The sequence below is a fragment of the Amblyraja radiata genome, chromosome 28, assembly GCF_010909765.2.
Source record: "Amblyraja radiata isolate CabotCenter1 chromosome 28, sAmbRad1.1.pri, whole genome shotgun sequence".
In the NCBI taxonomy this organism is placed as follows: Eukaryota; Metazoa; Chordata; class Chondrichthyes; order Rajiformes; family Rajidae; genus Amblyraja; species Amblyraja radiata.
The window spans coordinates 5,266,278-5,293,102 of NC_045983.1; the positions used below are offsets into that span (position 1 = coordinate 5,266,278).

A 26,825-nucleotide genomic window follows, 5' to 3' on the forward strand; every position below is an offset into this window, starting at 1 on the left:
TCACAATGAATGGCGATGCTGGCTCGAAGGGCCAAATGGCCTCCTCTTGCACCTATTTTCTATGTTTCTCTGTTTCTATGACACCAAAATTGGTCGTGTAGTAAACTGTGAAGAAGGTTAGCTGAGATTACAACAGTATATAGATCAATCCAGGATCAACAACAGGATATTGATTACCCAGGGTAGGGGAATCAAGAAACAGAGGACATGGGTTTGTGAGAGGGACAAAATTTAATAGGAACCTGAGGGGCATTTTTTTTACACACATAGGGAGGTAGGTACATGGAACGAGCTGACAGAGGAGGTAGTGGAGGCAGGTACTGTAACATTTAAGACATTTGGACAGGAACATGGATAGGAAAGGTTCAGAGGGATATGGGCCAAATGCAGGCAGGTGGGACCAGCATAGATTGGACATCTTGGTCGCCGTGGGCAAGTTGGGCTGAAGGGCCTGTTTGCGTGCTGCATGACTCTATGACTCTATAACTGGGAAAGTGGGCACAAGAACAGCAGGGTGAAGTTGGCATATGGCATGCTTGCCTTCAACAGCTGAGGCATTAAATACAAAATTGGGACATGTCACAACTGTAACATATGCAAATGACTGCACGGGGAGTCCTGGCCACCACAAGATGTGATTAAGCGGGAACAAAAAAAATAAAAGGTTCACAAGGAAGCTGCCTGGGTTGGAGACCCTCTGTTATAAGGAGATATTGGATAGGGTGGGACTGTTTTCCCTGGAACAGTAGGTAATATTTTACACACTCATTACAGTTACATTGGGACGACTAATATTGCAAGTACCCAGTGCAACACTGCCCAGTCCTTCACGGGTTTTGACCTCCCCACCATCGAACGAATTTACCGGAGTCGCTGCCTCAAAAAGGCAGCCAGCATCATGAGAGACCCACACCACCCTGGCCACGCACTCATTTTATCCCTGCCATCAGAAAGAAGGTACAACAGCTTGAAAACTGTAATGCCCAGGTTCAGGAACAGCTTCTTCCCGACAGCCATTAAGCTATTAAACACTACAACCTCCAAATAAGGTAGACAAAAAATGCTGGAGAAACTCAGCGGGTGCAGCAGCATCTATGGAGCGAAGGAAATAGGCAACGTTTCGGCCCGAAACGTTGCCTATTTCCTTCGCTCCATAGATGCTGCTACATCTGCTGAGTTTCTCCAGCATTTTTGTCTACCTTTGATTTTCCAGCATCTGCAGTTCCTTCTTAAACAACCTCCAAATAAGCTCTGAACTGCATAGACTAATATTGTTATTATTGTTTGGTTTTTATGTGTGTGTGTGTGTGTGTGTGTGTGTGTGTGTGTGTGTGTGTGTGTGTGTGTGTGTGTGTGTGTGTGTGTGTGTGTGTGTGTGTGTGTGTGTGTGTGTGAATATGTACATGTATACACACACACTGAACTTTTCTTATCATTTATTGTACTGTTTACAATGTACTATGTTTACATATTGTGTTGTGCTGCTGCAAGTAAGAATGTCATTGTTCTGTCTGGGACACATGGCAATAAAACACTCTTGACGTAAATGCAACTCTATGAACACTAAAAGGACAATTAGAGCAATATCCAAAGAGGTTTGAAAAACTTTCTAAAGGATCAAACGTAAATGAATATAAAAGTAATTCCTTAACTTCTAGAGATAATCTTCCTAATATTTTGAACAATACATGGCACATTGTTAAATTAATTTATTGACGGTCTTAAAAATGTTGCATCATTGTAGCTTTAGTAATTTTAACCCCAGTTTATAGTTAGAAAATTAGCAATGCATTTGTGGCCCTGACCACAGACTAGTCACACTAACAGAGATTATGCATCTACTTTCTTCCTTGGTCTCAAACCCAAACCCCATGGACAGTAATGGCACCAGCACTTCAAAAATATCACATTATCGTTCTAACATCAACTGAGAATATGCAGAGATAATCGTTATTGAACTATGCATCGTGGGCTCAACGCAAGTCAATCTTACCCAAGTCTCCAAAGTGGGCAGCTTCCATATGAATTGGTTGTTGTTTGAGAACTGCAGTTCTGCCACGTGCAAATGTGTCCATGTTGGCAGAGATGACGTTGATGGCCACGTTGCTTGGTCCCGCAGCTTCCAAAAGTGCATGTTTCTTGCTCGGGGATGGGGTTGTAACAGGAATGGGAGCTGGGACTGCAATAGAAACAAAGCGGTCCACGAATGAAACACAGTCAGTGACTTTGTGGAAGCCTAACCCAAATTAGTTTAGTTTAGTTTATTGTCGCGTGAACCGAGGTACAGTGAAAAGCTTTTGTTGCGTGCTAACCAGTCAGCGGAAAGACAATACATGATCACAATCGAGCCGTCTACAGTGTACAGATACATGATAAAGGGAATCAAGTGCAAGATAAAGTCCAGTCAAGTCCGATTAAAGGCAACCCAAGGGTTTCCAGTGAGGTAAATAGTAACTCAGGACTAGTGGTTGATAGGATGATTCAGTTGCCTGATAACAAAAATTGTCCCAGAATCCGGAGATATGCGCTTTCACACCTCCGCTCCACTTACCTGACAGGAGAGGGGAGAAGAGGAAGTGACTGGGGCGAGACTGGTCCTTGATTATACTGGTGGTCTTGCCAAGGCAGCATGAGGTGTAATGGATTCAATGGAAGGGAGGTTGGTTTGTGCGATGGTCTGGGCTGTGTGTACAATTCTCTGCAATTATACTGATATAATTGACATCCATTTTAAAAGATAAGAATGGGACTTTATTGCCACTCATTAGTTTGAATTCCAGGTTTTTGTTTAGTTTAGAGATACACCTTCGGTCCACCAAGTCCGCACTGACCAGCGTCCCTGGCACATTAACACTCTCCTACCCTCACTAGGGACAATTTATATTTATACCATGCCAATTAATCTACAGACCCGTACGTCTTTGGAGTGTGGGAGGAAACGAAGATCTTGGAGAAAACCTACGTGGTCACAGGGAGAACGTACAAATCCCATACAGACAGCACTAGCAATCAGGATCGAACCCACTTCTCTTGTGCTGTAGGCACGATCAGGCAGCTACTCGACCATTTTGCCACCGTTTTTTAGTTCTGCAAACAATTGAGCAGAGACAGGACACAGGTTATTTGTCCAAATCCTTCAAGGATACTGTGTTGAGTGAGTTTGGAGTTTGTCTAAGCCTTCATAAGGAGGTCACCTGCACCCTACCTGCAGCCACGTCCCTCCGACACCACAAGCCTTTCATCTTGAAAGATTTAATGTGCATTGTATTCCAGCAGGAAGAAGTTGGGGAAAATATCGAGGGTTATTGCAGCAGGACATAGTGAACAAAGTCTTGTACCTCAACGTTAATGTTACTCAATATATAGTAAGGAGCAGCATGGTGGCGCAGTGGTGGAGTTGCTGCCTTACAGCACCAGAGGCCCGGGTTCGATCCTGACTACAGGTGCTTGTCTATATGGGGTTTGTACGTTCTCGCCTTGACCTACGTTGGTTTTCTCCGAGATCTTTGATTTCCTCCCACACTCCAAAGACATATAGGTTTGTAGGTTAATTAGCTTGGTATAAATGCAAAAAAAAACAAAAAACCCTTGTGTGTGTAGGGTTGTGTTAATGTGCAGGGATCGCTGGTGGATGCGGACTCGGTTGGTCGATGGCCGCTTTATCTCTAAAACTAAAATACATATATGTACTAGACTAAGTGGGACCCGTTGGGTCCCATGTTCACACGGGAGGGCTGATCCCCCAACGCAATATTCCACCTCTCCACCAATTCCAATATTGGTGGCCAGTGGGGGGGCTTTCTGGAGCGCTGGTATGGGTTCTTGGGGTGGCAGCTCAATCCCTCAAGCCTGATGTGCTGGCAGCTCACTCACGGCTGGTGGGCTGGCAGTTGACTCATGGCTATTCCTTGAAATTCCCTTTCAAGCAGGGTGCAAGGCCACCAAATTCAAATCCATTTTCCTACCATTTCAAGCATGGTGCAAGGCCACCAAATTCAAGTGCAGTTTCTTACCACTTCGAGCAGGGTGCAAGGCCACCAAATTCAAGTGCAGTTTCATACCACTTCAAGCTGGATCCAAGGCCACCAAATTCATGTGCCGTTTCATACCACTTTCAGCAGGGTGCAAGGCCACCAAATTCAAATGCAGCTTCATACCATTTCATGCAGGGTGCAACGCCACCACATTCAAATGCAGTTTCATACCATTTCATGCAGGGTGCAAGGCCACCACATTCAAATGCAGTTTCATACCATTTCATGCAGGGTGCATGGCCACCACATTCAAATGCAGTTTCATACCATTTCAACCAGGGTGAAACCACCATAAAACCACACAAAACACCAACATCACAGTTCAGTAGACATTCAGTGTGTTCAGTTGATTCACAGCTCAGACAGAGTCGTGACTTCTCCCTCCCCCATCATGCAGAGACTGAGCCACACCCACACTTCCGGGCTTTATAACTCCTCCCCCTCCCACCGGAAAAGGTGTGGCCTTCATGGCGTAATTGGCAGGAGAGAGATTTCCAACATTTTTTAAACACTAATAACACTTTTATTTCCTCTTCACCTGCTGAGCGGAGGGGGACTGAGTAAGATGGCCAAAAATCACAGCCATAAGTGGTAGCGTTTTATCTAAAATCAATATACAGTGCAAACAGGAAGTTACCCAAAGCACCCAAACCACCATTTGCAGTAGTGCCTTTTAACTTCAAGCCAAAGCACCCAAACCACCATTTGCAGTAGTGCCTTTTAACCTCAAGCCAGAGCACCCAAAATACCATTTGCAGTAGTGCCTTTTAACTTCAAGTCAAAGCACCCAAACCACCATTTGCAGTAGTGCCTTTTTACTTCAACCCAAACCCCCTAAACAACCATTTGCAGGCAGTGCCTTTTTACTTCAAACCAACCATATTTTCATTTTCAAACCACATTAAGGGGACTCACAGTTGAGTAGACATGTGTTCAGTGTTATTCAGAGCTCAGAGAGACGGGACCTCCATCTTGCAGAGACTGAGTGAGGCACACCACTTCCTGGTTTTATAGTCCCTCCCACTCCCTCCAGCAGGGGCAGCAGAGAGAATTGTGAATTTTTAAAAAACATTAATATCTCTCTGATTTTTCATCGATGGGGAAAATCCTCTGGTCCAGGAAGGCGGACGTGGGCTCTGAGCGAGGTGGCCAAAAATGACGGCCGTAGGTGGCGGCGTTCTCTCGGAAATCGCACCACAGTGGGCCAAAAGCGGTCAAGATCAGACTTTTAGTAATAAGATATATATTTTTATTTTTATTTTTTACACACATCTTTTTCTCATCTAATTTGATTGCCGAGTCACATAAATATATTTCATTGTGTGTCCGAAACTTACATTTGCCGATGGTATCTGTAGTGCAGTGAGGAATGAACCAAATTTAACACACAATTTAAAAAATACTCTTTGGCAAGTTCTGCAATAATTTTAACATAAAAAAATTATGGGGAGCATTATTAAATATAAAACTGTGCACTGCATAGAGCATTTAAAAACTACCCTAAATATATGCCCTTCTTACACTGCACGGAAACATGCCCTTAGCCCAATTTGGGAGAAAACGGGGGCACCCAGTGAAAATCCACTGCATCACAGGGAGAACGTACAAACTTGGCAGACAGCACCCGTAGTCAGGTTTGAATCCAGGTCTCTGGCGCTGTGAGGCAGCCGCTCTACCGCAGCGCCACTGTGTCGCCCAAGTGTAATTTATCTGCTGTACTTGCATACTAGTCTTCTACAAAGCATGAAACACCTGGATCGTTCTACATCACAATTCTGCGATCTTTTTTCTTTAAAGTTTAGTTTATTGTTTATTGTCACGTGTACAGAGGCCCCATAGCAGAAGCGTCCACATCGCGGGGCTGGAAACCGGAAGTATCCCGAGCTAATTCTGCTACCACCCTCATCTTTTGCAACAAGGGAAGGCTCCCACTGATTGTCGCCGGAAGCTTGCGTCCTTTTCAGGACGGACGAAGACAGCCATGTCAACATTTGAAACATCGAAGATGGACACGAAAGAAGAAGAAGATGTGAACAGAGGTACAGTGAAAAGCTTTTTTGTTGAGCGATAACCAGTCAGCAGAAAGACAATACATGATTACAATCGATCCATTTACAGTGTATAGATACATGATAAGGGAATAACGTTTAGTGCAAGATAAAGCTAGCAAAGTCCGATCAAGGGTAGTCCGAAGGTCACCAAAGAGGTAAATAGTAGTTCAGCGCTGCTCTCTGGTTGTGGTAGGCTGATTCAGTTGCTTGATAACAGCTGGGAAGAAACTGTCCCTGAATCTGGAGGTGTGTGTTTTCACACTTCTATACCTTTTGTCTGATGGGAGTGGGGGGGGGGGGGGAGAGGGAATGGCCTGGGCGCGACTCGTCTTTGATTATGCTGCTGGCCTTGCCGAGGCAGCTTGAGGTAATCTCTCAACATTTAGGTAATATTCTGCTTTATTTTAATGTTCAAATAAATAACTTCATATTTTTCCCCTAATAATACTTTAGCCAAATCTTTGCTCAATCACTTAACCTATCCATATCTATCCGTGGCCACTCTTCTTCACAACTTATTTACCTACCTAGCTTTGTATTGTCTGCAAATTTAGAGACTACATCCTTGTTACTTGAGCCAAGGCATTTAAATTGTAAAAAGCAGAAGCCTATCTCATTGTTTATTATCTTTTGCCAACTTTATTTCCTGTCAGCCTGCCAATCTCATTCCATGCCAGCATATTATGTCCGACACCATCAATCTTAATTTGCCATGATAACCTTTAATGTGGCATGTTCTCAAATGCCTTCTGGAAATTTAGGTTTAAGTTTATTATTGTCACATGTTCAGAGGTACAGTGAAAAGCTTTGCATGGCAAACTATCCAATCAGATCAGATTGTATTTACACATAAATACAATCAAGTCAAATTCAGGTACAATAGGTAATGCAAAGGATGTGATACGGAGTGCAGAATATAGTTCTCAGCATTGTAGTGCATCAGTTCTATAGACAAAGCCCAAAGTCCCCAATGGGTAGAAGTGAATTGGACTATACCCTAGCTTATGGAAGGACCACTCAGAAGCATGATAATGGCTGTTCCCAAGTCTGGTGGTGTGCGCTTCCAAGCTTCTGTTTCTTTTGCCCGATGAAAGTAGGGAGAAGAAGGAATGGCCAGAATGGGACAAGTCTTTGATTACGTCGGCTGATTTTCTGAGGCAGCGTGAAGTGTAGATGGGTTCAGTGGTGGGCAGTCTGGTCTGTGCAGTCAATGATGGGGACTCTGGGCTGTGAGGTGGACTGGGCTACATCTACAACTCTCTGCAATTTCTTGGGGTCTTGGGCAGAGCTGTTCTGAAACAAAGCTGCAGTGTAACCCGATGGTATGCTTTCTATATAAATAGATAGCAAAAAAAGCTTCCAAATATCTACACAACATAATTCGGTGTCACAATGATGCAGTGGTAGAGTTGCTGCCTTACAGCGCCAGACACCTGGGTTCGATCCTGACTACGGGTGCTGTCTGTACAGAGTTTGTACGTTCTCCCTGTGACTGCGTGGGTTTCCTCCGGGTGCTCCGGTTTCCTCCCACACGCCAAAGACGTGCAAGTTTGTAGGTTAATTGGCTTTGGTAAAAATTGTAAATTGACCCCTAGTGTGTAGGATAGTTCTAATGCATGGGGATCGCTGGTTGGCACGGACTCGGTGTTTCCACGCTGCATCTCTAAAATCTAAAGTCAATAACCACTTATCCACGCCGTCAATGCATTTGAACCTGTTACATTCAACCAAGAGCCCTCTTCGAGTGCTTAATTGCAGTTTAGCTCCAAAGAGTTGCAAAGCACTGATTTTGAAAAATGCCTGCAATTTAAGCAGGTGGTGTAATTGTTCAATTAGAGTGAGCAGATGATATTTCATCGTGTTCACAGCACCAACAATTTCTGATTGTAACTTAAAACAGGAAATATTGACAACACGTAAGTGCAATTGACAAGTATAAATTTACTGCTCAGCAGCTAAGTTAGTCGCACCAACAGCCTTTGTAGAAATTCAATGGTACTTTTTCGTGCAAAGTAATGTGACCTTCTGAAATTTAGGATTCGAACAGCCTTGGGAAAAGCATCATTTCACTAACTTGGGCTTAACACACTTGAAAACAAACAATCATAAAGCCACTCTTCATTTCACAAGTTATCAGAATAACTGCTGTAACAAGATCCCATAATGGCATAATTTGAATGAATTAAAAGGTCGCACACAGCGAGAAGTGGCATTCTGAATTGGCAGGCATTCCAAAGCTGAGTTTTACATCCTTCCATGTTTGATAAATGCATTTAATCACCATATTTGTTTAGAGATAGAGATACACTGCAGAAACAGGCCCTTCGGCCCACCGATTCCATGCCGACTGGCGATCCCTGTACACTAACGCCATCGTACACATAAAAGGGGCAATTTACAATTTTACCAAGCCAATTAGCCTACATAGCTGTACGTAATTGGAGTTTGGCAGGAAACCAGAGATCCCGGAGAAAACCCACGCAAGAAACAGGGAGAACGTACAAACTCCGTACAGACAGCACCCGTAGTCAGGATTGAACCCCGGACTCTGGCACTGTAAGGCAGTAACTCTACCACTGCGCCACCGTGTTTTGTGTTGAAACCATTATTTAACAGCGTACAGGTTTACATTTGTTTGGACTTGTACGGGTGCTGTTCCTACTCTTTTGGGCTCTCTGGAACAAGTTAGCAGTTACGCCTGGGATCAACGTCAAATCAAAAACTTAGACAATTCAGTCCAAAGCCTTTTATTTTCATGCAAACCAATTCCTCACCATATAGTATCACCCCGTTGAAACCAATGATGGCTCCAATCAAATATTTTTCAAAGAAATATATTCACATTTAAGTAAACACTTTTTGAATTTCAGGATTTCCCATTGTAATTTAGAGCCACATTTACATTGCAGAAGTACTGGCTGAGGAACAACTATCAAATGGGATGGCTCTGTGGTTCAGCCGTAGGGTTGCTGCCTTACAGTACCAGAGACCCAGGTTTGATCCTGACTACGGGTGCTGTCCATACGTTCTCCCTGTGACCGCGTGGGTTTTCTCCGGGTGCTCTGATTTCCTCCCACATTCCAAAGATGTGCAGGTTTGTAGGATAAATGGCTCCTGGAAATAGTCACTTGCATATAGGATAGAACTAGTGTACGAGTGATCGCTGGCCGGCGCTGACTCAGTGGGCCGAAGGGCCTGTTTCCACACTGTATCTCTAAATTAAACTAAAGTAAAAGGCTGGTGAGCATCCATGCTCTTCAAATTATTCCATGGGATCTTTGGAAAAAAATTCAGCTGCAGCAGATGAACTTTCTAGGAATCTCTTCGGATGTCCTTGCCATTATTTATCGCTTAACTTACATGATTATATTATTTAACATGCTATCGAGAGAAAATTGGGAAATGTAAACTCGTGTGCTCTAACCATAGATCAAGCTTTGTGCATTAGTAGCAATACACTACTGTAAGCTTATTGACAATAACGGCACTTGGGATAGTGGCGCAGAAGCCAATATCCTTTTCCTCAAGGTACATTTTGGCCTGGGTATAACATTCCAAGAATGGACCTTACAAGTTAGGCTAACATTTTGGCTGCAGCATGGAGATAGTACTCCGAGATCTGTTCAATAGAGATTATAAAGTGAAAGTTCGTCCATCTAAAGAATTCCATTGTAATACTTCAAGACCAAATAAGATCACCAATCCCACTCCTCACTCCAACTCGCGCTTTCTAAGATCTTTCTAAGAACTTTCTGAGAGTGGTGAGTCTGTGGAATTCTCTGCCTAAGAGAACAGTGGAGGCCGGTTCTCTGGATACTTTCAAGTGAGAGCTAGATAGGGCTCTTAAAGATAGCGGAGTCAGGCGATACGGGGAGAAAGTAGGAACGGGGTACTGATTGAGGATGATCAGCCATGATCACATAGAATGGCGGTGCTGGCTCGAAGGGCCGAATGGCCTACTCTCTGCACCTATTGTCTATTATCTAAGGGAGCGGCCTGTTAGGCGCGGCCTTGGTGAGGTAAAGTGCGAGTCTTTGGCTCAAGAGTCATCGGGGAGGAGGCTACACTTGAATCTGTTGTGTGTGTCATTTAAATATTTAACCTTGTGATGGCAGGAATGTCATTGCACTGCATTTGTTGCAGGATGTGGGAAGTCAGGGGCACTGCTGGTGTCTCTGACCACTACACCTGTGGGAACAAATGACTTGGGTAAGAAGAGGAAGGAGGTACTGCAACGTGAGTATAGAGAACTAGGTAGGAGGCTGAAAAGCAGGACGTCTAGGGTGGTCATCTCTGGGTTGCTTCCAGTACCTCGTGCTAGTGAGGGTAGGAACAGGGAGTTTGGGGATCTGAATGTGTGGCTGAGGAGTTGGTGCAGGGGGCAGGCATTTAGATTTCTAGATCACTGGGATCTCTTCTGGGGCAGGGGTGACCTGTACAAAAGGGATGGATTGCACCTTAATTGGAAGGAGACCGACATTCTGCAGGCAGGTTTGCTAGTGCTACACGGGTGGGTTTAAACTTAACAGTAGAGGGGTGGAGTCAACAACGTGGACGCGTATGCGTGCAGTTAACGGGAAAGAGAGTGTAGGAAAGGTCACGTTTAAACTAACAGGGCAGGGGGATGGGAACCAATGCAAGGAGGCAGAGGGCCATAAAACGTGGACAGAAGCAAAAGGCAGAAGTGAGATAAGAAAAACGAACCTGAAAGCTTTGTGCCTTAATGCGAGGAGCATTCGTAATAAGGTGGATGAATTGAATGTGCAGTTAGTAGTTAAGGTATATGATATAGATGGAATTACGGAGACATGGCTCCAGGGTGAACAAGGCTGGGAGCTAAACATGCAGGGGTGTTCGATATTCAGGAAGGATAGACAGAAAGGAAGAGGAGGTGGGGTGGCATTGCTGGTTAAAGAGGAGATTAATGCAATAGTAAGGAGAGACATTAGCCTGGAAGCTGTAGAATCTGTACGGGTAGAACTAACTGCGAAATAGCCAAGGGCAGAAAACGCTTGTTGAATTGGTGTACAGACCACGAAACAGCAGCAGGGAGGTTGGAGATAGCATCAAGCAGGGATGCGTGTGGCAAAGAGACAGCGGTTATCATGGGTGACTTTAATCTACATATAGTTTGGGCCAACCAACTTGGTAACATTGCTGAGGAGGAGGATTTCCTCGAATGTATACAGGATGGGTTTTTAAACCAATATGTAGAGGAACCGACTAGAAAGCAGGCCATCCTAGACTGGGTATTGTGTAATGAGGAAGGATTAGTTAGCGATCTTGTTGTGCAAGGCCCCTTAGGCAACAGTGACCATAATATGGTGGAAGGTAGACAAAAGTGCTGGAGAAACTCAGCGGGTGCAGCAGCATCTATGGAGCGAAGAAAATAGGCAACGTTTCAGGCCGAAACCTTCGTCAGTCTGAATAATGTTGGAGTAATTCAGTTGGTCAGGCATCATTTCTGGAGAACGGATAGCTGAAACATGGATACAGTTAAAATCTGATAATCTGCAATATGACCATTCTGAAATCCTGATGGAACATGGTTACCTCAGAGTCTTAGCCTTCAGCCCAACTTGCCCACACTGACCCACATGTCCCATCTACACGAATCGCACCTGGCCCGCATCCCTCTAAATCTGTCCCATTCATGCACCTGCCTAACTGTTTCTTAAACCTTGCGATAATACCTGCCTCAACTGTCTCCTCCAGCAGCTCGTTCCATACACCCACCACCCTTTGTGTGAAAAGGTTACCCCTCAGATGCTAATAATTCTTTGCCCGCTCACCTTCTGGTTCTATCCATGTTGGAGATGTGGCCTGACTCCGGCAATTTATGTCCTTTTTTTCCCCCTTTAAACTTACCAGGTTCAGTGGAAAAATTATTTTAATGTCACGTCCATCTAAAAGAAGAGAATTAAAAGACCAAACAATTTGCTAGTCCAACACCACCAGTCCCGAGGGTGCCAGATTCAGTCTTACTCAATGTGTAGGAAAGAACTGCAGATACTGGTTTAAATTGAAGGTGGACACAAAATGCTGGACGAACTCAGCGCGACAGGCAGCATCTCTGGAGAGAAGGAATGGGTGACGTTTCCAGTCAAGACCCTTCTTCAGATCCATTCCTTCTCTCCAGAGTTGTTGCCTGTCCCGCTGAGTTACTCCAGCATTTCGTGTCAGTCTTACTCAATGTGGATCTGCTGAAAGTAACATCACATTTTTGTTCCTGAGAAACTTTGTCTTATAGAACATCTTGTGATAAAATGTCCATGGGGGAATCGAGGTTGGTTTAGATGAGGGGTATAGCATGGAAATTGGGGAGCGGGGGGGAGAAGGGGTCAGTCTACCCCACAACAGAAAGGGGGGAGGGGAGTTGTACAGTTAACTAAGTTTAACGTTAACTATGTTTAACGGTGATTAGCTCGAAATGATATTGATATCAGTGACAGAATAATAATAATAGCTAACACTTCACTTGTGTTGCAGCTTCACAACAGCGCGTCTCGAAGGATAAAACCTTAACCAATTGACCTCTCCAGTTTAATCTGGCACGTTTCACAGTATTGCATGTCTGCCAACACACTTTAATATAAATCATAATGGAAGGAAATGACTGCAATAGAATTGCATAAATATATCACTTCATCTCTGCACCTTATTGAAATTACAGACACTGTTGCAAGAATTATGTTATTCAGCTATATAACTCTGGGGCAAGAACAATTTAGCAGGCGGCTCCGCGGAAGCCAACAACACAAGGGAATCTAGTTCAAAGAGTCTGGTATTCCATTTTAAGTTCCTTAATGTGAGGAAATGTTGATGCTCCATTTCCAAGTTCTATTAAAAAAAAAATCTGAGGTTAAAAATAATCTATGTTCCCATACCTGACTCATCTGTGCCAATATCATCATAGATTAGATTAGATTAGATATAATTTATTGCCACACAGCCAGGCTGGTGGAAATTTGGGTTGTCTGCAGCGATACAATAATAAAGAACACACAACCACAATAAAATAGTAACACAAACATCCACCACAGCATTCATCACTGTGGTGGAAGGCACAACATTTGGCCAGTCCTCCTCCATTTCCCCCCCCGTGGTCAGGACCAGAGTCCAGAGTCAGTCCAGGATCGGCTCTTCCTCACCAGAGACCGCGGCTTTAAGTTGTTGTAGGTTGCAGGCCAGCGGTCGAGATTTAAAGTCCCGCCGCAGCCAGAAGCACCGTAGACTGCAGGGCCGGCGTTCGAAGCTCCCCTCCAGGGGTGATGGTAAGTCCATGCCGGACCCGCGGTAGAAGTCGGCCGCGGGCCGGCAGTGATGGCTTCTTCTTCCCCCGGGTCCCCAACGTGAGATCCCGGGCTGTAGACGCCGCACCAGCTGGAGCTCTGCAGACCGCGACTTCAGGCTGCGACTTCAGGCTGCCAGCGAAACGGAGTGCTCCCCTCCAGCGAGGGCTCACCCGCTCCACGCCGAGAGTCCACGCTGCGCCCGCCGCTGAAGCCCCGGGGGCGTCTCCGGGAAAGGCCGCGTCGATCCTTGATGTTAGGCCACGGGGGAGGCGACCTGGAAAAACTCGCCTCTCCGTGGAGGAGGCGACCGATGCGGTTTCCCCCTCACCCCCCCACACCACCCCCCACACAAAACACACAAAGAAACATTAAATACAGACTTTAAAACATACTAAAAAATAAAAAAAAAGTTGAAAAACTGACGAGCCGCATGACATGGCTGCTGCCAGAGCAGCGCCCCCTCCAAAAAGGAAAAGTTAACTCAAATTAAAAGTGGAGCCGAGCACCATAATCTAAATACTACTTTCCATAATACCCAGTTTCATTATAGATTTTAGAGATACAGCACGGAAACAGGTCCTTCGGCCCACTGATGCATCACAGCAAGGTTTGGGAACAGCTCCATCCCAGACTGCAAGAAATTGCAGAGATTCACACAGGCCAATCTCCCTTCCATTGACTCCCTTTATACCCCACACTGCCTCAGCAAGGCCAGCAGCATAATCAAAGATGGGACACACCCTGGCTACTCCCTCTTCTCCCCTCTCCCATCGGGCAAAAGATATAGCAGTGTGAAAATGCACACCTCCAGATTCAGGGACAGCTTCTTCCCAGCTGTTATCAAGCAACTGAACCATCCTACTCCAACTAGAGAGCAGTCCAGAACTACTATCTACGTTGGACTATCTTTGATCCGACTTTACTGGCTTTATCTTATACTGAACGTCATTCATGATATTCCCTTAATCATGTATCTGTACACTGTGAAGGGCTCGATTGTAATCATGTAATGTAATTGTCTTTCCGCTGACTGGTTAGCACGCAACAAAAGCTATACACTGTACCTCGGTACATGTGACATAAACTAAACTAACTATGTTCTTTGAATTCTCCGAATTTTGTTAGCCCTTGCTGTCTCCTCCCCTTCCTATCTCTCCCTCAGCCCTTGGGCTCCTCCTCCTCCTTTTTCCTTTCTTCTCCCTGCCCTGCCCCCCCCCCCCCCCCCCCCCCCCCCCCCCCCCCCCCCACCCCCCCCCATCAGTCTGAAGAAGGGTTTCGGCCCGAAACGTTGCCTATTTCCTTCATTCCATAGATGCTGCTGCACCCGCTGAGTTTCTCCAGCACTTTTGTGTACCTTCGATTTTCCAGCATCTGCAGTTCCTTCTTAAACACAAATAACTATGTTATCCCACTTTCTCATTCACTCCCTACATACTGGAGACAACATACAGAGGCCAATTAACCTACAAACCCGCACGGCTTTGGGCCGTAGGAGGAAAGCGGAGCAAAACCCACGCAGCCATGGGGAGAACATGCAAACTCCGCACAGACTGCACCTGAGATCAGGATCAAACCCATGTCTCTGGCGCTGTGAGGCAGCAGCTCTACCAGCTGCGCCACCGCACCGCCCCCTTTGCTGAAAACTTTGAATGTATTAAAAGGCACTGAATAATTTAGCAAACACTAGAATCACTGTGCTAAAAAAAAGTATAATCTTTCTATTTTAATACTAGTCACATCGTTGTAATTATTTGTCATGATTTTTAAATAATACATTTGAATGTATGCAATAGGTAATATTTTGAAAATGTTAAAATAAATAATAACAGCTGACAACTAAACTAAAAAAACAGAAAATGCTGAAAATACTGAGCAAGCCATGCAGATTTTGTGGATAGTTTCCTATTCAACTCAAGGATACTTGGTCAGATTAATAAAACCATCTGTGCAACACTATGATTAAGGATCATCATTGAATAAGCAGTGTAGGAAGGAACTGCAGATGCTGGTTTACACCAAAGATAGACACAAAAAGCTGGAGTAGCTCAGCGGGTCAGGCAGCATCTCTGAAGAAAAGGAATAGGTGATGTATTGGGTCAAGACTCTTCTTGACCCGAAACACCTATTCCTTTTCTCCAGTGATGTTGCCTGACCTGCTGAGTTACTCCAGCATTTTGTGTCTATCTTCATTAAATAAGCAGCCCGTTACATTGAGAACAGCAAACATTGTAATAAGGTAGACAAAAGTGCTGGAGAAAATCAGCGGGTGCAGCAGCATCTATGGAGCGAAGGAAATAGGCAATGTTTCGGGCCGAAACCCTTCTTCAGATTGATGTAGGGTGGAGGGAGAAGAAAGAAGAAAGGAGAAAGGAAGAGGAGGAGCCCGAGGGCTGAGGGAAAGCTGAGGAGACAGCAAGGGCTACTGGAAATTGGAGAATTCAATGTTTATGCCGCTAGGGTGCAGACTGCCCAAGCAGAATATGAGGTGCTGCTCCTCCAATTTCCGGTAGTGCTCACTCTGGCCATGGAGGAGGCCCAGGACAGAGTGGTCGGATTCAGATTGGAAGGGGGAGTTGAAGTGCTGAGCCACCGGGAGCTCAGGTTGGTTAATGCGAACCGAGCGGAGGTGTTCGGCGAAACGATTGCCAAGCCTACGCTTAGTCTCACCGATGTAGATCAGCTGACATCTAGAGCAGCGGATGCAATAGATGAGGTTGGAGGAGATGCAGGTGAACCTCTGTCGCACCTGCAACGACTGCTTGGGTCCTTGAATGGAGTCGAGGGGGGAGGTAAAGCGACAAGTGTAGCATCTCTTGTGGTTGCAAGGGAAAGTGCCCGGGGAGGGGGTGGTGCGGGAGGGAAGGGAAGAATTGACCAGGGAGTTAGGGAGGGAGCGGTCTTTGCGGAAGGCAGACATGGGGGGAGATGGGAAGATGTGGCGAGTGGTGGGGTCACGTTGGAGGTGGCGAAAATGACGGAGGACTATTTGTACGTGACGGCTGGTGGGGTGAAAGGTGAGGACTAGGGGGACTCTGCCCTTGTTACGAGTGGGGGGATGGGGAGAGAGAGCAGTGTTACGGGGTATGGAAGAGACCCTGGTGAGAGCCTCATCTATAGTAGGGGAGGGGAACCCCCGTTCCCTGCAGAATGAGGACATTTCCGATGCCCTGGTGTGGAACACCTCATCCTGGGAGATGATGCGGCGTAGACGGAGGAATTGGGAGTACGGGATGGAGTCCTTACAGGAAGCAGGGTGGGAAGAAGTGTAATCTAGATAGCCATGGGAGTCAGTGGGTTTATAGTGGATGTCGGTCAGAAGTCTATCACCTGCGATGGAGATAGTGAGGTCAAGAAATGGTAGGGAAGTGTCGGAAATGGTCCAGGTGTATTTGAGTGCCGGATGGAAATTAGTGGTGAAGTGGATGAAGTCAGTCAGTTGTGTGTGGGTGCAGGAGGTAGCACCAAAGCAATCGTTGATGTAGCGGAGGTAGAGGTCGGGGATGGGGCCCTGGTACGCCTCGAACAAGGATTGTTCGACGTACCCGACAAAGAGGCAGGCATAGCTGGGGCCCATGCGCATGCCCATAGCTACGCCTTGTATTTGGAGGAAATGGGAGGAGTCAAAGTGAAGTTATTGAGGGAAAGGACCAGCTACACTACTCTAGGCAGAGGAGAGTATCAGTGAATGGGTGTAGGTTGATTCTCCGGTCGAGGAAGAACCGGAGGGCTTTGAGACCCTCCTGGTGGGGGATGGAGGTGTAGAGTGACTGGACGTCCATAGTGAAGATGAGAGGATGGGGGCCTAGAGAATGGAATGCTCGGAGACGACGGAGAGTGTCTGAGGTGTCTTGAACATAGGTAGGGAGGGATTCAACCAAGGGGGGATAGGAAGGAGTCAAGGTATGTGGAAATAAGTTCGGTAGGGCATGAACAGGCAGAGACAATGGGTCCACCAGGACAGTCAGGTTTGTGGATTTTGGGGAGAAGGTAAAATCGGGCCGTGCGGGGCTGGGGAACGATGAGGTTGGAGGCACGGGGGGGCAGGGAGCCTGAGTGGATGAAGTGATGGTGCTAGAGATAGTGGCCTGGTGCTCGTCTGTGGGGTCATGGTCCAGGGGTAATTAAGAGGAGGTGTCCGAGAGTTGGCGCGTGGCCTCAGCTTTGTAGAGATCGACGCGCCACACTACCACGGCACCTTCCTTGTCGGCGGGTTTGATAATTCAGTCTGGGTTGTTGTGGAGTGAGTCGATGGCTGTACATTCGGGGGGGGGGGAGATTGGAGTGAGACAGGGGAGTGGAGAAGTTGAGGCGGTTGATGTCCCGCCGGCAGTTTTGAATAACATTTTTGTCTACCTTCGATTTTCCAGCATCTGCTGTTCCTTCTTTAAAACATTGTAATAATCTGTTCGTATTGAGGTTTGCCAATCTATATTTGGATTGCAAGCTATATTCGATTCGATTTATGTGTTAGTTCCTCTGACATGATTGAAAAATGTGAAAATAGCTTCCAGTAACAGTTGACGGAGCAGGTAATTGAGCAGATCAATCAAGGCAAACTCATTAAAGGTATTTGAAAAATGAAAGATGCTGAAAATGATTTCCTCGAGGCACAGGCTGACAATGGAACCTGGTTCAGATCAATGTACTGGTAGGACTGGGACTCAATAAGCAAACAATGCTGTTGTTCCAAACTATGAAAAGTGAGCAGTAAGGTTCAAAAGTAAAAGCTCCAAAGTTCATGTCGTAGGTGCAGAATTCGGCCATTCGGTCCATCAAGTCTACCCCACCATTTAATCATGGCTGATCTATCTTTCCCTCTCAACCCCATTCTCCTGCCTTCTCCCCATAACCTCTGACATCCTTACTAATTAATAATCTGTCAATCTGTGCCTTATAAATACCCAATGACTTAGCCTCCACAGCCGTCTGTCCATGCTCCAACTAAAGAAATTCCTCCTCATCTCCTTTCTAAAGGTACGTCCTTTTATTCTGAGGCCACGAGTGGAAACATCCTCTTCCCATCCACTATCCAGGCCGTTCACTATTCGGTAAGTTTCATGAGGTTCCCCCCCTCATCCTTCTAAACTCCAGCGAGTACAGGACCTGTGTTGTCAAGCGCTCATGATATGTTAACCCACAAATTCCTGGGATCATTCTTGTAAACCTCCTCTGTGGACTTTCTCCAATGCCAACACATCCTTCCGAAAACTGCTCACAATACTCCAAATGCCTTATAAAGTCGCAGCATTACATCCCTGTCCCGTAAAATCCAGTCCCTGCATTTCAGCAAAGAGTGATGAAACGTTGCAAGAACATAACACATGGAATGAACACAAGAAGGGTATCGAGGCCCTGCTCCCCCATTCAATAAGACTGGAGATGTTCTTATAACTCAGAGACGTGTGAACATAAGATTGGCTACTTGCCCCTCAAGTTTGCTCTGCCCTTATAATAAGAGACAGGCGGCACATTGGCGCAGCTGTAAAGTTGCTACCTTACAGCGCCAGAGATCCTGGATCGATCCTGACTATGAGTGCTCCCTCTGACCATGTGGGTTTTCTCTGGGTGCTGATGTTTCCTCCCACATTCCAAACACGTACAGGTTTGTAGGTTAATTGGCTTTGGTAAATTGACCCTAGTGTGTGGGATTGTGCTAGTGTACGGGGTGATCGCAGTGGACTCGGTGGGCCGAAGGGCCTGTTTCCATGCTGTATCTCTAAACTAAATTAAGAGATTGATTAATGTGCTTGTAACCTCCACTCTGCACTCCCACCTAATCTAACTACCGCAGCCTTAAAAGTATCCTGAGACTCTGCTCTCAATGGCTTTTAAGGAAGAGAATTCAAAAACTTATAACATTCAGAAAAACTCTCTCCTTTGTCTTAAATGGGTTATTATTTAGCTTCTTTTTAAAGATTCTCCTACGAGGAAACATCCTCCCACATCAACTCTACCAAAAGTCTTCAGAATCTTGTTTCAATCAAGTCACGTCTTTACTAAAGTCCAGAAAATGTAGGCCTAGCTTGTCAAATCATTTCCCATAAATCATTTTGGCACAAACATTGTGGGCCAAAGGGCCCGTTTCTATGCTGTACTCTCCTATAGAAACAAAGCACTGCAGATGTTGGTGTGTCCCAAAGATAACTTAAAAATAACTCCACCTTTCTTTTTGATTCTAATCAAATGGATTAGCTCACATTTTCCCACATTATATTGTATGTTCTTGCTTTTGTCTATATCTTCCAAGGACTTCCAGTGAGTTTCTCAGGGTTCATTGTGTCGTCTATGAAGGGGAAAAAAAGGGCAGCAATGGAGGCAGAGAAACAAATTCAGCTCAATACCAAATAGCGTACAGGACCAGATCGACAACAGGAATCGGAGCTGTCAAGCAGGCAGGCAAATACAAAGAACAGAAATGTTTAGACGTTTACAGGAATCAAAGAATGACCTCAATGTTTCAGTATTGCAATATGTCAAATGCATTGTTCAACAGATGGTTGGAAGAGAAGGAACGGCCTAATTACGAAGAGATGGGAAAGGTTAAGCCATGCATTTTTGTTTCATGTGAATCCACACTGAAGGGCTATATGAAGAAAAGGAAAGGTATGGGAAAGATATACAGAGCGATGTTAGGAATGTTTGCCTTGTAATATAGATATCTCGTAATTGCAATAGGTAAAAATAGAAACAAAAGAAATGATGAAAATGGAGTGGCATCGGTGGGCGGCGCGACTCTCGTCAGCAGCGGCCTCTGCAGTCCGTCTGCGTTTTTATTATTTTATGTCTGTTTTTATGTAGTTTTTGTTATTTTTTGTTGTGGTATGTGTGTGGGGGGGTGGGGGTGGGGTGGGAGGGAGGGGGTAACTTTTAAATCTCTCCCTGCACGGGAGACCCGACCTTTTCTTTGTCGGGTCTCCGTTGTCGTTGGGGCTGCAACGAGGAGCGGCCTCCAACAGGAAGACCGGGGGCTCTGGTGCCGACTACTCACCTCACCGTCGCGGAGCTGGCCGAGTCCAGAGCGGGTGGAGCGGTGGTGGAGCGCTGCTGCGGCCCGACCTCCGGAGCTTCGGAGACTGCAACTGCGGGTCTGGCGGACGGCGGCACCGGGAGCCCGCGGGTCCCTGGGGGGAGACCGCTTTTCAGGGCTCCCGCAACGGCGACTTCTCCCGCCCGAGTTGCGGGGTTGAAGAGCTCCTGGAGCGGGGCCTTACATCATCGCCCCGTGCGGCTTGGAATGGCCGCGGGACTCTGCGAGCGCACGCCGGGGGCTCTAACATCTAGAACCCGGTGTGCGACCTTGCATCACCCGGCGTGGCTTTAATGGCCGCGGGACAATTCGCCATCGCCCGCCGGGGGCTTTGACTTTGACTCTGACATCGGGTGGGGGGGGGGGGGGAGTGCAGTGGAGAGATAAGTTTTTTTGGCCTTCCATCACAGCAATGTGATGGATGTTTATGTAAATTATGTTGTGTCTTGGGTCTATTTGTTTGTAATGTATGGCTGCAGAAACGTCATTTCGTTTGGACCTCAAGGGGTCCAAATGACAAATAAATTGTATCGTATCGTATCGTATCGTACCGTAAACTATAGAAACCCAAATCACAGAGGGCTTTGAGAAATGTTAAAAGGGGATATAATGATCAATAGCATAAAAGGGTGGCAAGGTGGTGCAGCGGTAGAGCTACTGCCTTACTGCGCCAGAGACCAAGGTTCAATCCTGATGACAGGTGCTTGTCTGTACGGAGTTTGTTCGTTCTCCCCGTGACCTGCGTGAGTTTACTTCAAGATCTTCGGTTTCCTACCACACTCCAAAGACATACACGTTTGTAGGTTAATTGGCTTGCTGCAAATGTAAAATTGTTGCTAGTCTGTGTAGGGTAGTGTTAATGTGCGGGGATCGTAGGTCGGTGCGGACTCAGTGGGCCGAAGTGCCTGTTTCTCTAAAACTAAAAAACTAAAGAGATAGCTCATGCTCAGGGAGGATGAACAAACCATGGTCAAATGGAACATTTGTGATTATGGATAGCAGATTCAAAGAATGGGGAGAAGATGAGTGTGTGCTCGAGATACAAGAGAAAAGTGAAGACAGGTGCCAAAATACATCAGGAATGGGTCAGCAAATGGCATCCAAAACCCTTTTAGACCGAGACAGAAGCTTTCAGTAATCTCAAAAAATTGAATTGATGTACAAGATAACGTGCTATGTAAATACAAGTTTCTTCCGTTGTCATTGGTTTCACCTCAGAACATGGTTCAAACATTCCGGCAAGTCCTGTATCATTGCTCCCAAACTGTAATTCAAGTATTATCAGAAAAAAAATCAAACCTAATTAGGTTTTAAAAATGTCCTTCAGGAAGCGCATGAATCAATCCTTTTTATCCTTGGAAACAAAAATTAATAAGGGCAGCACAGTGCCACAAGGGCACAGTGGCGCAGCAGTAGAGTTCCTGCTTTACAGCGCCAGAGACCCAGGTTTGATCGTGACTATGGGTGCTGTCTGTACAGAGTTTGTATGTTCCCTCTGTGACTGGGTGGGTTTTCTCCAGGTGCTCCGGTTTTGCCACACGTTCCAAAGATGTGTAGGTTGGCTTGTGTAAATTGTGTAGGATAGAACTAGTGGATGGGTGATTGTTGGTCGTCGCAGACTCAGTGGGCCAAAGAGTCTGTTTCCATGTTGTAACTCTGCACTAAACTAAAATATCTCATCTCACGATTGCCATGGTGAATTATTTCCAAGTTACCAATCCTTTTTTTCTCCCTCAATACACAGCCTTTGATTTTGAAAAGTTGATTTAAAAAAATGGACAAATTAATATAAATATCTTTCAATTGTCTGCACAAAAGAAGATAAAGAAAATATACTACATAGGAAAGTCATACTTGCAAAATTAGGGTGTGAAGCTGTGGAATTCATTGCCACGAACGGCAGTGGAGGCCAAGTCAGTTTAGTGTACTGTCACGTGTACTGAGGAACAGTGAAAAGCTTTTGTTGCATGCTATCCAGTCAGCAGAAAGACAATATATGTTTAAGCAGAAAGACAATACATGATTATTGGATTTTTTTAAGATGCAGATTGACAGATTCTTGACTAGTAAGGGTGTCGGGGTATGGGGAGAAGACAGAATGGGGTTGAGAAGGAAAGATAGATCTGGCATGATGGAATGATGGAGTAGATTTGATGGACCAAATGGCCTAATTCTGTTCCTATAACTTATGAAAACACAGAAAATAGGAACAAATTCTATGGCACTAAAAATGCAGAATACCCATCACATTCCTATGTGAATCTATCCATACAAATAAAATATAACAGATAAAGAACCTCCATCAGCAACAATTGTGGCTTTGTTCACATAAGGGCGGGTTGATTAAGATTACTGTTGCATCAGGAATGGACTATGATTTTCAAAGGCTGACTTGCTGTCAATGTAACAATAACGTTTATTGCAGAATGTTGCCTTCGTGCACAGGACTAGCTGCAGTTCCCAGATATGCTCGCCTGCCCCTGGACTGCTTGTAACGCCCAGGTCGCTTGCGTGCTCCGGGACTGGCTGCAGTTACCAGATCGTGATAACCAATTGAAGAAAAAAAAAGCCTGAGGGCCGGATGATTTCGGATTCCAGGCCGTAGGTTGCCAACCCCTGCTTTAGACCTTAACAGATATATGGGGTTATACAGGTCCACCACCGATTTTCCGGCACTCTTGATTCCAGAGTCTTGCTAGATAATCTGTTTTGCCGGACCAACAGAGGTCACGTCCTCTGAGAGGAGTCAAACAGTACCGGAATGGTCCGGCTAGACCGCCGGGGGACCAAGATACCTGCCCGTAAAGTCGGCTATAGACCTCATCTCTCACCCCACCAGCCTCTACATCCAATGCATCATCCTCCGACACTTCTGTCACTTCTAACGTGATCCCATCACAGTCACATCTTTCTAGTTCCACCTGTTCTCGCCCTCCGCAAACACCCCACCCTCCGCAACTCCTCGGCTCACTCATCCCATCCCACCCAAGCCACTCCCTCCTCAGGTATTTGCCCTTGCAACACGCAGGAGATGCAACGCCTGCCTCCTCCCGCAAATAAGCCACGTTATTTATGCATGCATCAAGAAATGCATGTTGAAAGAAAAGATAATTGAGGGGAAAGATTTAATGGGAACCTGAGGGGAAACTTTTTTTTTACACAAAGGTATGGAATGATCTGCCAGAGGAGGTAGTTGGTACAGGTACAATTGCAACTTTTAAGAAACGTTTAGACAGGTACATGGATAGGTCAGGTTTAGAGGGATATCAGCAGGTGGGACTAGTATAAAAGGGGCATACTGGTCAGTGTGGATAAGTTGGGCTGAAGAGTTTGTTTTTACGCTGTATGACTCTACGATTTTTTTTTTTTTTTTGCACTTTTTATTTAATTTTCCTCACACACAAAGACCGGAAGAATTATATTCCGCATTTTATGGATCATAACTGAAAATTCAGTAAGACCAAAGTTTCATAACCCAAACGGCCATACCGTAAGTGTCAACTGCACACATTTCAAAAATTTAGGTGCAGTGATTGTTTAGTTTTAGTTTAGAGATACAGCATGAAAGCAGGCCCTTCGGCCCACCGAGATGATATCACTAATGTTGGATAAACTCAATTAAGGCACGATCGCTAATCATTCACAAAAAACTGTTAGAAGCAAACACTTTAAGGAAATTATGAACAATTAAACCTATTACAAATATGGCAGTAAGGTGGTGCAGCTGGTAGAGCTGCTGCCTCACGACGCCAGAGACCCAGGTTCGATCCTGACCTCAGGTGCTGTCTGTGTGGAGTTTGCACATTCTCCCTGTGACCACGTTGGTTTCCGCCGGGTGCCCCAGTTTCCTCCCACATCCCAAAGATGTGCCGGACTGTAGATGAATAGGCCCTCTGGAAATCGCCCTTTTACGTAGGGGGGTGGATGCAAAATTTGGATTACATAGAACTAGTGTGAATGGTTGATTGATGGTCAGTGTGGACTTGGAGGGTCAAAGGGCCTGTTTCCATGCTGTACATTTCAATCAATCAATAAGACAGTCATTCAGACCAAGAGACACACGTTGAAACACAGCAGCTTTAAGGGCCTGTCCACTTTCACAACCTCTGCCGAGTTTGCCCTTGACACATACTCGCAGCATGGTCGGCACGAGGTCGTAGGAGGTCGTCAGTAGGTAGGTCGGTAGGTAGGTCGTAGCAGGTCGTGATGTTAGTCGTAGGTACTCGTGGCATCAAGTAGGTCGGAGCATTTTTTCAACATGATAGAAAATGTCTACGAGTAAAAAAGGTCGTGAATGAGGTCGTGAAAGTGGGACAGGCCTTTGAGAGTTCTTGGATTCTAAAGTGTCACTATGTAGAGACAGGTATGGCATCTACCCTAAATTTCCTTCCCATTCAAACAACATCAATTTACATTTTTTTTAAATTACCTTTATTAGTTTGTGTCTCTGGTATTTTCTCTCTTTCACCTTTGGCTTTACCTGTCCAAAATTTAAAAAAAATTCTGAATTATACATTTCAGACAATATTCGTATTGGTTTATTACAGTCACAAGTACCACAAAAGCTTTTGTTTTCATCGTTAGCATTTACCTTGCCATTTACCATTTAAGTGCATGCATTCTTCCAATTCCCTTAAAATTCATATTCAGGAGGGTTGACCACATTCTATCTGACAATTGGCATGACAGATCATAACATTTACCGTACATGAAAGAAAATAAGTTTGAAGTCTCCATTTCATACTCTGTTCTTTACAATGGGTGTAATGACATTTATAATTCATTGTAGCTGGCTAATAACTGACAAATTTACACTACCCAGTCAACTCATAGAACAAGTCAGCTCACATCAACTGACCTTTTAAAAAAAGCGAAGAACACAACTAATTTGAACACAGTGGCGCAGCGGTAGAGAATTCTGATTCGTGTGAACATAGGCTACTTGCCCCTCAAGCTTACTCTGCCCTTTTGACAAGGGACAGGCGGAATGGTCGCGCAGCGGTATAGTTGCTGCCTTACAGCGAAAGAAACCCGGGTTCAATCCTGACTATGTGTGCTGTCAGTACAGACTTTGTACATTCTCCCTGTGACCACGTGGTTTTTCTCAGAGTGCTTCGGTTTCCTCCCTCATACAGGTTTTTTAATTGGCTTCTGTAAAATTGTAAATTGTCCCTAGAGTGTAGGGTAATTCTAGTGTGCAGGGATCACTGGTGGGCGCGTACTCGGTTGGCCGAAGTGCCTGTTTCCACGCTGTATCTCTAAACTAAACTTAATTCCAAAGACATGCAGGTTTGTAGGTTAATTGGCTTCTGTAAAATTGTGAATTGTCCCGTGTGTAAGATAGTGCTAGTGTATGGGGTGATCGGCGGTCGGCGCGGACTCAGAGGGCCAAAGGGCTTGTTTCCACGCTGTATCTCTACAGTTTACAGTAAAGTCTAAATAAGAAAATGGCAGACAAGCAAGATTGATGATGTTTAGGTGCAAGTTCTTCATCAAGCAGAATGCCTCCCACATGGGGAGATGTCTCATATACCAACCTCACCGGTCCAGATTTACAGTAACAGCTAGAGGCTGTCGACACACATCATTATTAAACTGTCAATCAGACAGCACAGACTGTAACTGCTGAGAAAACCAAGAACTTTGCAGATAATCTCTGCATGTATAAATTGGCTTAATGACCGTCTAATCCATTTCCACGGCAACTGTCAAAATTCACAAGTGCATCAAGGGGATGCCTGTAACTGAACCATAGTCTTGTAGATCACTATGGATAATTTGATGGATAGTTAAGTTTGGCTTAGAGATACAGCATGGAAAAAGGCCCCTCAGCCCACACCAAACAGCGGTCACCTATATATCAGTTCAATCCCACACCCTCGAGATAATTTACAGAAGCCAATTAACCTACAAACTGCATGTCTTTTGAATGTGGGAGGAAACCATAGCACATGGAGAAGACCCACACGGTCACGGGGAGAATGTGCAACCTTGGTACAAACAGCACCCAAGGTCAGGATCGAACCCGAGTCTCTGGCACATTAAGGCAGCAACGCTACCCCAATAGCTTTTGAAAGCCCAATATTATTTTTTATAAAGAATTGCTCACATCACTCCATTGTGGAACTTTTTTTTTGCACTACATCAGATATTTTTTTCTACTGCCAAATGCAAGACAGCTCCTCATATTATCATTAGAACCATAACTCCACCACTGAACATTAGTCCATTGTTTCCCCAGAGAGGGACAGGCCTTAGGAGATCTTCCCTCCACACCTTCCATTATTCCCATTGTCCCTCCACTCCTCCCACCTCCACCCACTCCACCTTCTCCACCACTAGCTTCTACCTCCAACCACAAGCAGGAATCTCCAGGCAGTTCACCAAACCTCTGTAGGAATAAGGGACTGCAGATGCT

The 26,825-nt window shown here is 45.4% G+C and overlaps 1 protein-coding gene across 3 annotated transcripts in view; it reads right to left on the reverse strand.

The window, feature by feature from the left end:
• Positions 1-26,825, reverse strand: part of akap10 (A-kinase anchoring protein 10) — a 118,151-nt gene that overhangs the window by 58,567 nt on the left and 32,759 nt on the right. For 2 of the 3 annotated variants that reach the window (XM_033045641.1, XM_033045642.1), the window contains exons 2-3: positions 24,837-24,887; positions 1,994-2,179 (exon numbers count right to left, since the gene is read on the reverse strand). In XM_033045641.1, the coding sequence (XP_032901532.1) occupies positions 1,994-2,179; positions 24,837-24,887 (237 nt within the window). The remainder of the gene's footprint in view (positions 1-1,993; positions 2,180-24,836; positions 24,888-26,825) is intronic. The other variant, XM_033045643.1, reaches the window with a different exon arrangement.